The sequence below is a fragment of the Dermochelys coriacea genome, chromosome 4 (genome assembly GCF_009764565.3).
Source record: "Dermochelys coriacea isolate rDerCor1 chromosome 4, rDerCor1.pri.v4, whole genome shotgun sequence".
In the NCBI taxonomy this organism is placed as follows: Eukaryota; Metazoa; Chordata; order Testudines; family Dermochelyidae; genus Dermochelys; species Dermochelys coriacea.
Genome location: NC_050071.1, coordinates 55,236,410 through 55,252,509, shown reverse-complemented (window position 1 = coordinate 55,252,509; position 16,100 = coordinate 55,236,410). Strand labels below are relative to the sequence as shown.

General features: G+C 43.1%; 1 protein-coding gene across 1 annotated transcript in view; it reads right to left on the bottom strand.

The window, feature by feature from the left end:
- The window catches only part of SMARCA5 (SWI/SNF related, matrix associated, actin dependent regulator of chromatin, subfamily a, member 5), a 51,003-nt gene extending 36,305 nt beyond the window's left edge, over window positions 1–14,698 (bottom strand). The window contains 6 exon segments of the mRNA XM_038400867.2: window positions 1,435–1,614; window positions 5,780–5,880; window positions 7,495–7,595; window positions 8,505–8,671; window positions 10,815–10,889; window positions 14,266–14,698. Coding sequence (XP_038256795.1) covers window positions 1,435–1,614; window positions 5,780–5,880; window positions 7,495–7,595; window positions 8,505–8,671; window positions 10,815–10,889; window positions 14,266–14,400 — 759 coding nt within the window. The 5' untranslated portion in view covers window positions 14,401–14,698.
- Window positions 14,699–16,100: the final 1,402 nt, after the last annotated feature.

Here is a 16,100-nt window from a genome sequence, read left to right as displayed (position 1 = left end):
TTCTCAGTGGCTCTGCCCAATGTACGGTGGGGTTTGACAGGCCAGCAGCAGACTGGGGGGCCTCACAGCATGATCTATCAGGAATCTCAGAAACCTCTCAGGAGCTTGACAGGTTTGGCTTGGGACGGATCAACGAACAGTGCACTTTGAGCTACCACAAGGCAGTACAGGCACTTGGGGTGGGTGTCAATGACCAGGAAGACCTGGGGTTGGCAAAAGCAATTCTTGAATCTTGGGACCTTGGGCATATTAGTCTCCCCACATGGGGTTCAGGTAGTGGGAGACTGACAGTCCAATGAAGCCTGAGAATCAAGCTAGGTATCTCCTTTACATATCACCACGTGTTCTAAAAATGCTGCAAGCCAAATTACTCTTTCAGTGACGCTTTTGCAACCCCATTCTCTTCAATGGCTTTGCACGAGTATCATTGACTAGAATTTAGTAAGCAGTTCTGTTGATGCACAGTAATATCTTTCTGCACTCTCCAACTCATTCTCAACTGGATTTGCTCTGCACTGAACAGAACAAAGCAAAAACCTGGTTTTGTCACTTGAGTAAAATGACAGCTTGAACACAATTTTTATCTAGATTAGGAAAAAGAGGATGACAACATTACATTGGACAACAATTTTTCTCTAATCTAGAGAAAACCCACAGGGAACTGATCTGTTGAGTAGGGAGAGAGGTATCACTATTAGAGCAGAATCTCACTTTACAAGGGGACACAATTAGATTTTATTTTAGGAAAAGAGTTGTATGGAGGGAGATTCCATACTCAGAAAATGTATTGCCACTGTTGTTACAAGTAATACCAAAGATTACTATAACACAGGAACTAGAGAATGAGCTATTTCTCTTTTCTAGTTAGTTCATTTCATACATTTTGCACTTTGTATAGTTTCAATCCACCCTCCCACCCCCAAAAATAAATAGATCAGTTTCCACTGGTTTATGTGGTGGATCTCCATAACACAAAAAGGAGAAAATTAATTTAAAAGCAGGAAAATGTGACTGTAAAGTGACAAAAATCAGCAGGTGAGCCTTAGAAGCAGAGAGTGCTTGAAATTACTTTTCTTTTTTTAAGTTGATTTCAAATAATAGCATCCCTTTTAGGTCTTATATTGACCAACAAAAGTCCAAATTACTGAATAGATTTGTACACTTTCAAATGTTCATTTGTCAATTTTTGTTTGCTTGCAAAAAAAAGGGTGTCATCTAGTATCTAATACAGAGCACTTCTGAGCCTAAGTTGAAAATTCTGTGGCATCTACTTCTGGAAGCATTAAATCTTCCTGCTGAACAATCTACAGCAGCTACTTGTTGATTAGAAAACGTAACAAGGTGGCAAGTTTATATGTTGGATCCACCATATATGAACACTTTGGGGGCAGGGGAGAAGAAAAATATGAATATGCAATAGTGTCTCATACTTACTCTTTGGTCTTTGTCACCTATCAAACAAACTGCTCGAAGTGTTGGTACCCATCTCTTGAACTCATTCATCCAGTTGTGTAAAGTGGATTTGGGAACTAATACCATGTGAGGGCCAGGAATATTTCTGTAGTGTTTCATGTACCCAAGAAGAGAAATCGTTTGCAGTGTCTTTCCAAGACCCTGTTAAGAGGTTAAATTTTATTTCTATTAGTGGGGAAAGGCTCAAAAAAAAAAAAAAAAAAATGACCTTAGCAACTCAGTGGTAAACTTTAAAAAGGCAGGTGAAAACAAAACTAGCAAAAATAAGAAATCCCAACAAACCAAGATCCCCAAGATACATTGAACTGACAGACAACTATCTTTTTAAAGCACGCAGTGAAATAAATTACTTTTTTTTTTCCTTAAGTTTTAAGAACTAGTAAATCTAGTGCAACTTGCTAAAGCAGTACAGAAAAAATAGCCTGCAGCATAAAATGAAGAAAGGGTCTCTGCAATTTATGGTAGCGAACAGCATTTGAAACCTTATAGTTACCGGCTTGTAGAAAACACTAGGAACAGTATAGCAGATGCTTGTTAGTAGCAACATATTAGTGCCCTTTTGCAATGTTGCTCCTAACCAGCTGTTGCTGTTATGGGGAGTGTCGCCTGACCAAACGCATATGAAGAGTTGAGCGTGTTTTGGAAGGAGTGGGGCAGCCACATTGTGAGGATGTGATATGGGGGAACCCCAAGTTTGGAGGAAATGGGGTAGGGGAATCGCCAGTCGGCAAAATGGCTGACCAAGCCCAGCTGCTGAGGACAGGTGGACAATGTTCCTACAGACAGCTTTATGCTCCACCCTGGAGAGGGCAGTGTTCACAGCCTGCAATGGAGGAGGAAAGAGGACAGGTCAGCAACATCCCACTGCAAAACAGCACACCCATACCTCACCATCAGCAAAGATGGAGGGGGGATAGTTCAATGCACAGGAGTGTGGTCCCAGATACTCCCCACTGCGAAACAGAAACATATTTCTACCCCGCAAGCCAGATGCTAAGGAAGGGAGGAGGAAACCTTCCAGCTGTGCCTCTGCTGCTCCCCTGAGCTCTGTTCCGCCCACCCCCCAAAATCCATCTCTTCCAGACCCTCCACAAAATTCCCTCCCTACACATGCTCTCCACGCAGGCTCTGTCAGGCAGGGCAAATGGATGGAGCTGCATGCCCTGGAGCTGCACTGAAGGACCAGGGTCAGGAGGGGAGTTGAAAAATGCAGTTTGGGAGGGGCAACGGCCCTAAATGCCCCCTTGCCCCAAATGTTGCTGTTACCAAGTGGACAATTCACAGTAGGAAAAGGGTTCCCAGGGGAAATATTACTCATAAGCAACAGATTTCAGATATATTGAAATATTACATATAAGCAACCGTGTTAGTCTGTATTCGCAAAAAGAAAAGGAGTACTTGTGGCACCTTAGAGACTAAAATTTATTAGAGCATAAGCTTTCGTGAGCTACAGCTCACTTCATCGGAGCATAAATTTGTTAGTCTCTAAGGTGCCACAAGCACTCCTTTTCTTTTTTCATTAGCAACAGTTGCTCTTATAAGGTGTTGCTGCAAACAAGTGTCTACTTTATTTGACCAGACCAAAAAAAGCACATCAGTAATCCATTAAGATATTAAAACGTGAAAAGATAACTTGAATCTTTACAAGTTTTGTTTTAGCTAGGAAACCAACGTAGGCTTATATTCTCAACTACATTAACGTCTTCAAATTTGGGTTCATAAAGTCAGGAACCTAAGTCGACAGCATTCAGGCCTGATTTTCAAAGGTAATGAGCACCTGCAGATCCCCTGGACTTCAAATTGAGTTGGAGGTATTCAGCTCCACCAAGACGCAAGCCATTTATTTAGATGTCTATGAATATGGATTCAGGGCCCATGAAGAACCCTGCACATTTTGACTTAAGTACTTCAAATTCCTGTTGAACATATTCTATCCTTAACAGAGATAACTTAAATAATTTCTTCACTTCAAGGTCCAAGAGACACAGACAAGGTTTTCATCTCAAGGCCAAGAGACCAAAAACTTCAAGACACTTGATCACCGTCTCTGATAGGCCAAGAGACTACTTGCACTTTGATCTTAGCTCCAAGGAGCCCATTTAAGCAAGTTTATATAATTAGATACAAATAGTTCTATTTTAATAGATGCAGCTTGAGCCTAAATGGGCTGACAACACCTCTAAGTACTGAATTTCCCACAGAGAACAATCTAGCAAATTTTTGGATAATTTAGTTGCTGACTTCCACACTAGTTGCCCATAGTCATCTTGTGTCCCATTAATGCTATACATTAAAATACTGTAGCAAGAGCTAAATCTGGTGTTGCAAAGTAAACATATTTGCAATTGAAATGCTAATTTTAAGAAAAATGTTCTGTTTTTCCATGTTTTCTTCCCCTTCTGATCCACCCATCCCCCATTTATTTTTAAGCAGCTTTTGAAATAACTAGGTTTGATCATGGTCAAATATTCCATGCCCTGATGTAGGCAGCAGCCTGGTTTTGACTGCATAATGTTGGCATTCTTTCATTTTTTAGAACTTCATTTCATTGTGTTTCACATGTTTCTGAGTTAAAACAACTCACTTAAGAAACTTGTTTATTTATGCCTAATTACAAAATCTACAGCAAAACCTACTGGAGACCAGAAAGTCTTAATAAATTGGTGCTTTAAAATATTTGACCATTTTTCACCAATATCTGACTCATCAATTGACTATTTTGGACCAGTCAAATGCCCAATCCTAAAAATAATTAAAAATACACATACTTGCAAAGTCAAGATGCAGGAATCAAATCAGAAGACATTTGGAAGAGGAGTTTTTTGTGTTTTTTTTTTTTTTTTTTTAAACAAAAAGTATCTCTAATGCGGTGGCAAAAAAAACTACAAAATGAGCATCATCAAGAAAAATAAATGTGCAGGAGAGAAGAGGATTCAGATGATAAAGTTAATCGAAGCAGAAAATGATTGACTGGATATCAGCAAAAATTTGATTTAAAAATGATTATTTTTGTTTCCAGAACTCAACTCATGTTTCAAAAGTAATAAACATTTCCAGTTAGTGCAGAAGTAGTTTAGAAGAAAAAGGTTAAAAGCAGAACAGTTGCAAAGCTAAATAAAAATTAAGTTTTAACTGATACAAATATTTGGATTTTGGGTGGCAGTGAATAAGTTTAAAAGTTTTTCATACATTCTAGGTTATGGTAAACTTGCCTTATCTTTAATAAATGCTCCAGTTAGAATTAAAAAAAAGAAAAGGAGTACTTGTGGCACCTGAGACTAACAAATTTGAGCATAAGCTTTCGTGAGCTATAGCTCACTTCATCCGATGAAGTGAACTGTAGCTCATGAAAGCTTATGCTCAAATAAATTTGTTAGTTTGTAAGGTGCCACAAGTACTCCTTTTCTTTTTGCGAATACAGACTAACACAGCTGCTACTCTGAAACCAGTTAGAATTGTATTTGTACCATTTGGTATAGAAAAACCCTTGACCTTATCAAGCCAGATAGTACCCTATGAAATGTCCTATTGCTACAGTTCCCACTAGGGGAAGTGCTAATCTAGAGGAAACAGGCATTTTTGCAATCAAGTCAGCTAACCTTACTCACTGTAGCTCACAAAAGCTTATGCTCTAAGAAATTTGTTAGTCTCTAAGGTGCCACAAGTACTGCTTTTCTTTTTGCGAATACAGACTACACGGCTGCTACTCTGAAACCTTACTCACAATACTAAGTGTCCCACAAATTGTTCTCTACAGCAATAACGACTAGAGAGGGAGTGGGGTTTTTTCTCTCACTGTATTAGGGTTCTATAGTGACTGGGGCCCGAGGAAAATGTCTTCCATCTGGTTCCCTGCAGCTGCCATTCTTTTTGCACCTTAAATGCTCCTTACCATGAGAACTTTCTGAATACCACTCAAAACAGTTGCAGCTTTAAAATAATATAAAGGGCAGTTTGTTCCATAAAACAAACTTTTTCTGAGTTTGGATTTCCGTGAAGTAGATAAGCACATCAAAGTGATTCCATTTCACGAAGGAAGTTGTTCCATAGTTGACAGCTGTTGGAGTAATGTCATGCATGTAGTTTTAACAAAAATGTTGTGGTATGAATTAACCACATTTTACCAAAAAATAATAATAATAATAATAATAATAATAATTCAAAGTGTATCATAACCAGTAACATCTTGCATTTTATAATATAAACAGCTTCTTTAAAAAAATTAACTAGACCAAACTTTGATTACACTTCGTGTCTTCATGTTTCTTCTCCCCACACAGTCCCAACAAAATTTAGCAGCACTTACCATTTCATCTGCCAGGATACCATTGATGCCATTCTCATACAAAGAGATGAGCCAGTTCAATCCTCGGACCTGATAATCGCGCAGTTTACCCCATTTTACATCTAAAAGTGAGGACATGCAAAAACAGATTAAAAGATTTGTAAAAATATATTTGAAGCCATCACAGCATTCCCTTATTGCTAACTGATAGTATTTCTTATCTAAAAGGTAAGAGAATGTGACAGTAATACTTTCCAGAGAGTAATAGGACATTGCCAGCAGAGGCTGTGGCATTTCTTAATACACATCTCTGAGCCTGAAGAGTGAAAACATAAAGGAGCATATTTCCCTCAACATCACGAAATGTGGTAAAATTCTAATGCAATAATCTTAATTCGAATCTCAAACCCAAGCTGTAACCACCAAGCAATATCAGGTTAAAGTATATTCTCTCTCCTCAAAATTTAAGATCAATCAATTAGATTAAATTGTACTGGAAGATAGATTAGATTGGTGCTAAATACGTAGTATGCATAATCTGAAAAATAAAACCCCACCACTGGCAAGTACTGTACCAGTACGTGTCTTTCACAGTAAAATCACTCTAGCTGCTGCCCTGAATCTTTTGAATAGGAGTCAAACTACATTACAGTAAACTTCACTGCGCTATCAAGGAAAGCTACTTGCAGGCAACAATGCTGCTACTGGAAATACTCTGGTGAGGATGCAGGAAGGAGAGAGTAGAGCCTATTTTTCTACCCCCAGCTGCAAAGAAGAAAGTCCTGCATCTGCTCTTCATAGCAAAAATTACTGAAATTACACAGTGAAAAAATTCCATACCGTAGCGCAGGTATCACATCTTCCGTATAATTTTTTTTTTTTGCAGAATCAAAACTTATCTTAAAAAAGTACATTTCCAGCCATATAGCAAGTTAAAAGTTTAAACTGCCAGATCCTCAACAGATTCAGGAATATCCAAAATCCACACATTTGCAAATTTACAGTTTTCCATAAACTCAGTGGTTTCCAAACTGCAGGTCACGACCCAGTACTGGGTCACAGAATGCAAGGCACTGGTCGCAGGAGCTCTGGTCAGCACTGTCGACTGGGCTGTTAAAAGTCCCGTCGGGGTGCTGCCTGGCTAAGGCAGGCTAGTTCCTACCTGTTCTGACACCATATTGTGCCCTGGAAGCAGCCAGCAGCAGGTCCGGCTCCTAGGAGGGGAGCGGACATGGGGCTCCGTGCACTGCCCCTAACCCCAAGCACTGGCGCCACACTCCCACTGGTCGGGAGCTAAGAGGGTGGGCGGTCCCTGAGGGCAAAAGCCGCATGGAGCTGCTTGTGCACCTCCACCTATGATCCAGACCTGCTGCTGGCTGCTTCCAGGGTGCAGCATAATCCACAATGGCAGGACAGGCAGGAAGCCTGCTTAAGCATCCCCGCTGCGCTGCTGACCAGAAGCCACCCAAGGTAAGCCCACGCCCCAACCCTCTGCCCTAGCACTGAGCGCCCCCTGCACCACACACACCCCTCATCCCCAGCTCCAGTGGACCACAGGCATCAACAATTTTCTTCAACTGGGTCACCAGAAAAAAGATTTGAAAACCACTGTTCTAGATTATGGGGATCTTGCAGGAAAGACACACTGCTCAGGAATGCAAGAATACTACAAATAGAAGAATTGTAGGGTCCACTGAGATTCTACCAAGAACAAAGAATGAAAGAGCAAACCATACATGATGGAGAATCTTCAAATCGAGTGCATACATTAGTTGCCTTGGAGCTTTCTGTCAATAGCTCCTCATCTTCTTCCTGTTCTGTTCTACGATGTCGATAGCTAAAAGATCAAAAGTAAAATACAAAACAAATTTCAAACTAGATTGAGAAGACACCCGACTGCTCCATAATAAAATCTTGATACCATTCTTGATAGAGGTAAACAAGAGTGGTCTGAAGAAACTTGCAGACTGATTTCTTATAAATATTTGCAATATGCTTTGTAAGACCATGCTGTGGATAATTACTCTTTCCAATTTTAAGCTCATCTACTGTTTTGTGTCACTATGTTTGCTGATTTATGTTGGAGTATTTAACGCTGTGCTGACAGCTCAACTTCCAGCTGCATTTACCTGTGTGTAGAAGAAATATTCTCTCCTTCTGTTACTACCAAGGCTGCAATTGAAGGGTAGGGAGAAAAATGCTTGGAGGAGGGCAAAAATGCAAAGACTATAGGAAGGATGCTAACATTAGCCTCTAACAGGGAGGTTGTACTTTTAACAGGCTGTTTCTAAGCTTCTGCAAAGCTTCTCAGAGGCAGCTGCTCTAGAGCTCTCTTTCAGGAGTTAGAAAAATATCTACAACTTTATAAACAGCAATAAAGGCAAAAACAAAATATTTCTTTTTAGCATTTTGGTTCACCTACAAAATTCAGTACACGTGGATTCCCCAAGAGCCATTAAATTTATTCCCCACCACCACCACCTTCTTTCTTCATTCACTTCCTCATCGCAAAAATTATTTTCTGACCAAAGTTCAATTTATAAACAGCAGTGGTTATTTTGCAGAATGACTCTCCATTTTATAATGCTGTATGGGTATCTAAAAAACAAAGCCAAAACATCAGCAATTTTGAGAAGATAAAGCAAAATACCCTAGAGCATCACTCATCTTTTAAAGGAAGTTCCTAATCTGCAAAAAGATACAGAAACATACTGCAGGCATAATTAGAATAAGAGATATTACTTACTCGCCAACTGACAGCAGGTTCTGTTTCTCATCCTTTTTTATTCGTGGACGTCCTGGTTTCATTTTCAAAGGTGAAGTTGGAGTCTTTTGAGCAGCAGGCTGAATGAAATGAGCAAACAGCTCAGTCTGCTTTAACAGATACTCAAATCTGTTTGCTCTGTCTGTTTGCTGTTGATATAATGAAAAGCAAGTCACTTGAGCAAGTGAGACATTACAATATGCTCATATTATAAAAATTTAGAATCTATTTACAATGAATGGCTTAGAATGATTCAAATTCGAATGTATATTCTTTAAAATAGTAGCTACAAAAGTTAATGGCTGTGAAATGGATTTGATCCCATCAAACGAGAGCCCATCAAACATCCTAGAATAAGTCTAGGCCAAGGTCACAGAGGACACCTGAATAAGGCTGAAATCTAACTTTGAGACCAGGAAGCTCCAGAACACAAATTGCTATGTCTATGACTGAAGAAACCCCTGTATATGAGAAGTCTGGTTTATTATGGTGAAGCACCAGTAGGCTGAAGACAACCTTTTTGTAAGTAAACCAATGTAGTGTTGTCAGTGTGCAGACTCACAAAGCCAACTTTTAGCGCAACTGCTGTCCATAATTTTGGCAAGAAACAGCAGTATTAAACTGATAAAGATCCTTAATTTTCATTGTTAATAATTCAGTATCACGACGGAAGCAGTGAACTGAGAACATCCAGTCTCTAAGGTGCCACAAGTACTCCTTTTCACTTTGAACAGTTTCACTCTTCCGCAGCTTAGTAAAGCTATAAGCAGACATAGGTACTTGAGTTATTAATTGGAAGGATGTAAAAAAGGAAGCTTTGACAGGAGAGTAGATAGGGTGGTGGATGGCCTCATTCCCTACATACCAGCCAGAGTTTGACAGAAGATCATCCGTTAACTTGTTATGAATGCTAATGATATCCCCTCTTAAAGCAGCCAGTGACATCCCCTTTTAAAGTAGGGGGAAAAAGAGGGCAGGTCTTCCCAGCAGTATTGCCCCTAGACCTCAGTTCTTCTATAACAGGTTCTGATGTCTAGTACATTTTGCAAGCCCTGGATTAAGTCACCAATCCAAGGTCACACTATGAATCAGAGTCAGGATTAAAACTCACAATTTCCTGCCTCCCAGTCTAGTACTCTAAGTCCACTAAATCATGCTACTTCAGAAGAATCTGCCTACTTTGAAGCCTTCCCATCTCAAATCTATTTTGCCTGGTAATTAATACAACTTCAGAGAACTTTCAGCACCAACACAGAGCCTTCTGCTGCATAGCTTTTTATTCTTCTTCCCTCACACTACCTCTCTTTTACTGTATAGGGCAGTGGTCCGCAAAAACTTTTTATGGCCACACCCTCCTTACCCATGTTGCCCGCTGCCCCTCCCCTCCCGTCAGGGGGCAGGGAGCAAAGCTGCAGCCAGGGGCTGAGTTTGGGGGAGAGTGTGAAGCCACAGCCAAGTGCTGAGGCTGCAACAGAGTTGGGCGGCACTCCCCCCCCCCCACAAAAGTTCCTCCACACCACTCTAGGGGTGTGGCACCCACAGTTTGGGGACAACTGGTATAGGGCTATAGCATTTGAAGTAAAAAAATGTAAGATAGTAAACTTTTTTTCCTAGAGCAGGAAAATAAAGGCCGTGGTCATTAGACTTTATCTGACCCTATATTTTAAGAAAAGTTATGGAGTAATTCTATGGGGTTTTGATTTAAGATACTGATGGGCTCCCTTAAACTAGATACAAGTTCCTGTTTCAGAGAGTGAATGATTATTTCTCAACTTCTCTTAAGGTGGCCTGAGCCCTCTGCACGACCAGGCACAACTGCCTCAAGAGTCTATAGACACAGCCCTGAACTAGCCAGAGGATGCATAACATATGCGAAGTGTTCCCTCCCTCCAGAAGCTCAATACATCACCACCATTCCACTCCCAACACAAGTAGAACGAACCAAGTTTTGAACAATGTGTCACAAGGCAGATCTTCACATTACACCACTCCTTGTAAACTGTACCCCCCAAAATCCTAGGACATCTCACTTCATTTAGACCACTAAAAATTGCAGAAGTTTGTACCATTTCGAGGCGTGTGGGAAAATAAGGGAGGAGTAGAGGACAAAATATGAAGAGGAAGCAGCCTACAAATCTCAAAATTAAGATTTCTCAGAAATGCCTAGTCAGAGTACCAGGAAACAAGTTAAAACGTCTCAAATAAGAGCAAGAAATAAACTTTTCTATAAAAAGCAATTACATCAATAATGGCTATTTGTACCATATTGCACATGTGCTCAAAATTACAAACCATTTTCTCTTCATATGTAGGATCTGGTTCCTGGATTTCTTTTTGTTTTCCTGGTGATGCATCATCAAAAACTTCCTAGGAGGAGAAAAAAATTAAAAATAGATTGAATTCTCCTTTATAAAGATATCCAACCTTGCACAGAAATCATCTTATTTTATTCATGTTACCATTTATCCAGAGGATGACACCTCTATCTCAATTCCTTGATACATTCAAACCAAGATCAATTTTACTTATCAAGAATTGCACTGTTTTAATTTTAGTTTTGACCTACAGGCAGGGTGGCAAGTTAATAAGGAGGTGCTATTTGATTTTCTTTTGCCTACCAAACCAACTAATCATCACTGATTATTAGATTTGGGACAGAAAAACAAGTCTCCATTAAGTAATTTGATTCCACCCTACACACATTTCCCTTTTTGGAAAGGGGGGGCAGGAAGGCAAAGGTATTTTCTTTGACTACCCTTTCAGATAGGGAATAAATAAAATCCCATTCTCCCCTCTGGCAATAAAGTACTCTGTTTCAACTCCATAACCCCATCACACAAGCGCATCTCCATTAACAATTTACAAGTTTCACTCTGCTTCTGGTGCTAGGAACACAGGCAATGTGTAGTGAAAGTGGAAATACTACAGGCATGATCCTCCCCCATGCAACTGTCTTGAGGGGGCATTTTACAACATATGTTCTGAAGGAGGCTGGGGAAGAGAATGAGATATCTACAGACAATTACCATCCACCATCTGTTTAGAATAGATGGCCTATGCAAAAAGTTATTTACCTCACTTCAGTCCCTAGTGGCCAGTGGGTAATGGACAAGTGATATCAAAACAGAACAGACAGGAACACACACAAAACAAAGGATGGAAACGAAAGAATAGAGACATATTAAGTACTGTGCCAAGGCAAGACATATCAAAAGGGGATATGAAAATGTAAAAGCAGAATTTTAATTTGCCAGTAAAAAGGCAAGGATCCAACAGAAAAGAGGTGGAAAATTCACTGCACTAAGACAGTAGTTCTCAACCTTTTCTATACCAAACTGTGCTGCCCATCTAGCCAGGGTCTATCTCTCCTGTTTTTTTGCTAAGAGAGGAGGAGAACTGTTGTGAACCCTGCACAGGAGATGGACACTTTTGACAAGTTATTCACATAAATCTATTACACACACAAATGATTACATTGTACAACTTTAAAAAGACAATGAATGGGCAACAACTGTAGGCTGAATTTAGGACAAGCATTTTCCTCTTAACATGCCAGTAAGATTTTGAAACCAGGAGTTCATAAAATAGTCAAGACACCATTAGACACTTCTTCAACCAAGTTTGAATTGACATAATTCTTGAAGTTTTGTAAATAAATCAGCTGTTCTTTTTTCCTCTTTTGAAAGTGTAACATTTATTTCATTATATGTTGCTGGCCTCCTTTGTAAAAGAAGGAACTACATGAACAAAAATTCTCAGATGAAAATTACCTAATTATGGCATGTTTCCCAACATGGAAGCTATACTTTCTATCCAAAGAAGAAAGTGTCATTGCTCTTCATGGCTTCCTAGGATGTGTCTACATTAGCATTGTTCCTTCAAGTCTCCTACCACTGATAGCAACAAGATTTCCTGTCCACCAACATTTTTATCACCATATCTCCTCTAACCCTTAGAACACCAGCAACTAGTCTACACTAGCTTTTTCACCATTGTTACTAATAGAAGAGTTACATCAGTAGTGGTGCAATGGTAGGAGATTAAAAAAATGCTAGCGCAGACAAGACCCTAGTACTTCTTCATATAGGATGAAGAAAGTGAGTTTACGGCTGGGATCTGATTGCCTTCTAGCTAGTTAAGCAACCTCGGGGGGGGGGGGGGGGAGAGCACATCTGGTAACAACAGCTAAAGGCCTTTCATTCTGAATCAACATAAATCAATATTCCAGAGGAAGGAAACAGAGCACTTATAAATCTTCATCAGGAAACTTTCCAATCCAGTTAAAAAAAAGAAGAAATACCAAATATAAGTATGTCAAGAAATAATTTTAAACAAACATCCAAAGTAGTCTGGTTTCTTCTTAATATAACTATAACTATACAAAAAACAAAAACCACATACATCAAAAATCCTTAACAGCTTCCCACTTAGCTTTTACATTTTTTTTTTAAACAGCTCTAACTCTGTGTTGCCTTACTTTTGTAAATTTAAATAGTATTTATTACACCAATGCTTTAGTGATTTGTTCATCTAAAGGAGCTACTTGAAAATACACAATTTGCAAACTAGTCAGATTACGTAGGTTGACAATAAATAATGATTCAAAACGCGAAACGTTCAGCCATAAAAAAGACAAACTGGTGTCCATGTATGGCTAAAGAAACAAATGCTGTTACAAAACAATCTCTAGGCATTAGTTCAAATCCCAGGTTTTCCTAAACCCTGGAAATTCCTGGATTAGGCATGCGCTGCCAAAATAAGACATTTCAGATCACAGAAAATGCCACTGATTTATAAGACATTGCTAAATGTACTCAATTTTTCCATAAAAAGATAAACATAGCTAAACATAAGTCTGTGTTGGGATGCTCACTTTGGAAGAGAAGACGAACGAATTCAACTGTTAGCGTGTGAGGATTTCAGTTTGCCTTCAAAATCCACATTTCAGATTAATTTTTTTTAAATCGTCAGTTAGTCAAAGTGCATCCCGGCGATATTTCTTGCTGTTCTCATCTTTCTAGAAGTTTGCAGTACACCAACAATGGGCGGGGGGGGGGGGGGTAGGACCGCTTGTTTGAATGGATTGACGTACACAGCGCCCACCGAACTGACAGGCAGGGCAATGAACAGAAAAAGAGCAACAACGCTGAAAGGAAGTTGAGAGAGAGGAGACTCTACTTTCTGCTCGAAGCATTTGTAACAGCTGCTCTTTATGCCGCACAGCTACCCGCTTCCCAGCCCCTTGGTAACTCGGAGCGACTCCCCCAGCCCCTGCACACAAGGAGACGCGACGCCCGTTTCCTGACCCCCCCCATTCATTCACGAACCCAGGGGAGGAAGGCGACGCGCACACGCTGTGCGGGGTCGGCGTCCAACTACGGAGACATCTCCGCTGCCGCTCTGCGCCTCCTCACACAGGCTGCGGAGGGCTCCTCATCCGCCCGCCCGCCCGCCCGCCCTATTGTCTCTGCCCCACGCGGCTCCCGCACCCAGCCCTCGTGGCACGGCACGACGGGCGGCGGGTAGAAAGGGGCTCGGGCACCGGCTACCGCGTGGCGCTACGAACAGACCGGGAGGACTCTGCCCGGCTCATCGCCGCCCCGGGCCCCCTCTCCCTAAGTGGGGGGCAGAGGGGCCCCGGGTGTCCGGAGGAGGAGAACCCCAGAGCGGGAATCGGGGCACCACAGCCCAGGGCGGTCTCTCCTCGCTCACACTCCTGTTCCTCGGGGGCGGGGGTCCTCACCTCCATGTCAGCGTCGCCCGCGGCGGGGGGTGGTGCCCCCGCGGCCTCGCTGCCGTTGTTAGCGGCTGCGGGGGGCGCGGTGCTGGCGAGGGGCAGGGTCTCATCGGGCGGCGGCTCCTGCTGCCCGGCGGACATGATCCCGGCGCGCCCGCCCCGCAGACAATGCCGGGCCGGGACCTCGCTCCCGCCGCGCCGGTCGCTCACACAGCTGCGGGGGGGGGGGGGGCGCCGCTCACAGACTCTGCGTTGAGGCCCCCCAGTCACTGCTGCCGCCCCGGCTTTCTCAGCGCGCTCCCCACCAACCAGGAACCAACCCAGCCGGCTTCCAGATCTCGCGAGAACTCTAGCAGGGAGCGAACGGACCTGCGCAGCCAACACTTCCCTGGTTGGGCAACTCCCGCACCCCCGCCAACCCACGAGGTGCTGCTACTACTACGAAAAAGGGGGCGGGGCCGCGCTCGCGCGAGGATGTAGGTCGGGACAACCGCAGGCTTATTGCGTCACTACTTCTCCCCCTCCCCCCCCCACATAGGGTGGTGTAAAAGGAGTGGCGAGGCAGAGCCTAATTATGGAGCCCCGCCCCCATGCGAGCGTCACACCTGGGGGGGTGGAGTGGGCGGGGAATGGAATAAAGGGTTTAGCCCCGACCAGGCAGGGGCTTAGCTCAGGCGCAGGGCCTGGGGGAGGGCGGCGGCACCAGCGCCAGCACCAGGTGTTTGCTATAGGACGGGCTGGCGAAGCGGCGCGCTAGGGCCAGTCCCGCGCGTCCTGCAGCCGGGAATCAGGCCCCCAACAGCCGTTACGTTAATTTAAAAAAAAAAAAATACTGTTAAAGTCACGGCTGCCTCTCTTTATTCTGAGCAGGGCCGCGCAGAGTGTTAGGGGGCCAGAGCAAAACCTTCAACTGAGGGGGCGCCTCCAGCCTTCTGAAGCGCCTCTCCCAGGCGGCTCCCTGCTTGTAAGCATCGCCCTTGAGTGATGGGTCTGTGCAGCTTCCCGTCCTGGCCCCAGGGCTGAGAGGCGCCGGTTTCACCTGGCCTAGCGCACCCAGCGCGCACCGTGGCTAGAGCGGTGCAGCGCCCAACGCCCCAGCTTGCAATGCTCCTCACGCCATGGGGCCCAGCGCCCCCTGCCTGATGCGGTTCCATAAGTTGGGGGGCCCCCCCCCGCTTTCAAACACAGGGCCTGGTGCAAGCTGCCCCTTGTGCGTTCTCCCCGTTGCCCGGGCCAGCCCTGTTGCCTGCTGCCTACAGCTGTTTTTTGTATAAGGGGCTGGCTGCTCCTTATCGCGGAAGAGAGCTCTCCCAGCCACGGAATAAAACCACTCCCAGCGAGAGGTGGTAGCTTCGTCAACGGGAGCGCGGTTCCTGCTTATGAAGTGCTGTCTCGTTAGGGGGGTGTTTTTTCACACTCTTGAGCAACAAAAGGGCCTGCGTAGACAGAGCCTGAGACATGGAGTTTCCTAGACAGCCTCCACCAACTTCTGGAACAATTGTGCAACCCCCTAAGGGCCACACCCTAGGTGGCTACAGTTGTCCTAGGCAGATATTTTAGCTATTGGATCTACAGGGGTTAGAGGTCTAATGCCCATAGCTCCCACCCCTTTGAAAAATGAGAGGGGCAAGGAACTGAAGACCAGATTTTTAAACATATGTAAATGTTTATGCACTTTTGAAAATATCACTGTGTACCTCTCTGCATCGTTAGGCACCTAGCTACTTTTTAAAATCTTGCCCTCACTTCTCCTGCAGAGCTGTCGGATAGCTTACTCTTCCTTTTTTCCCTACCCCAGAATGGTATGGTGGGGTTTAATCTATTGCGGTTTTAATACTATG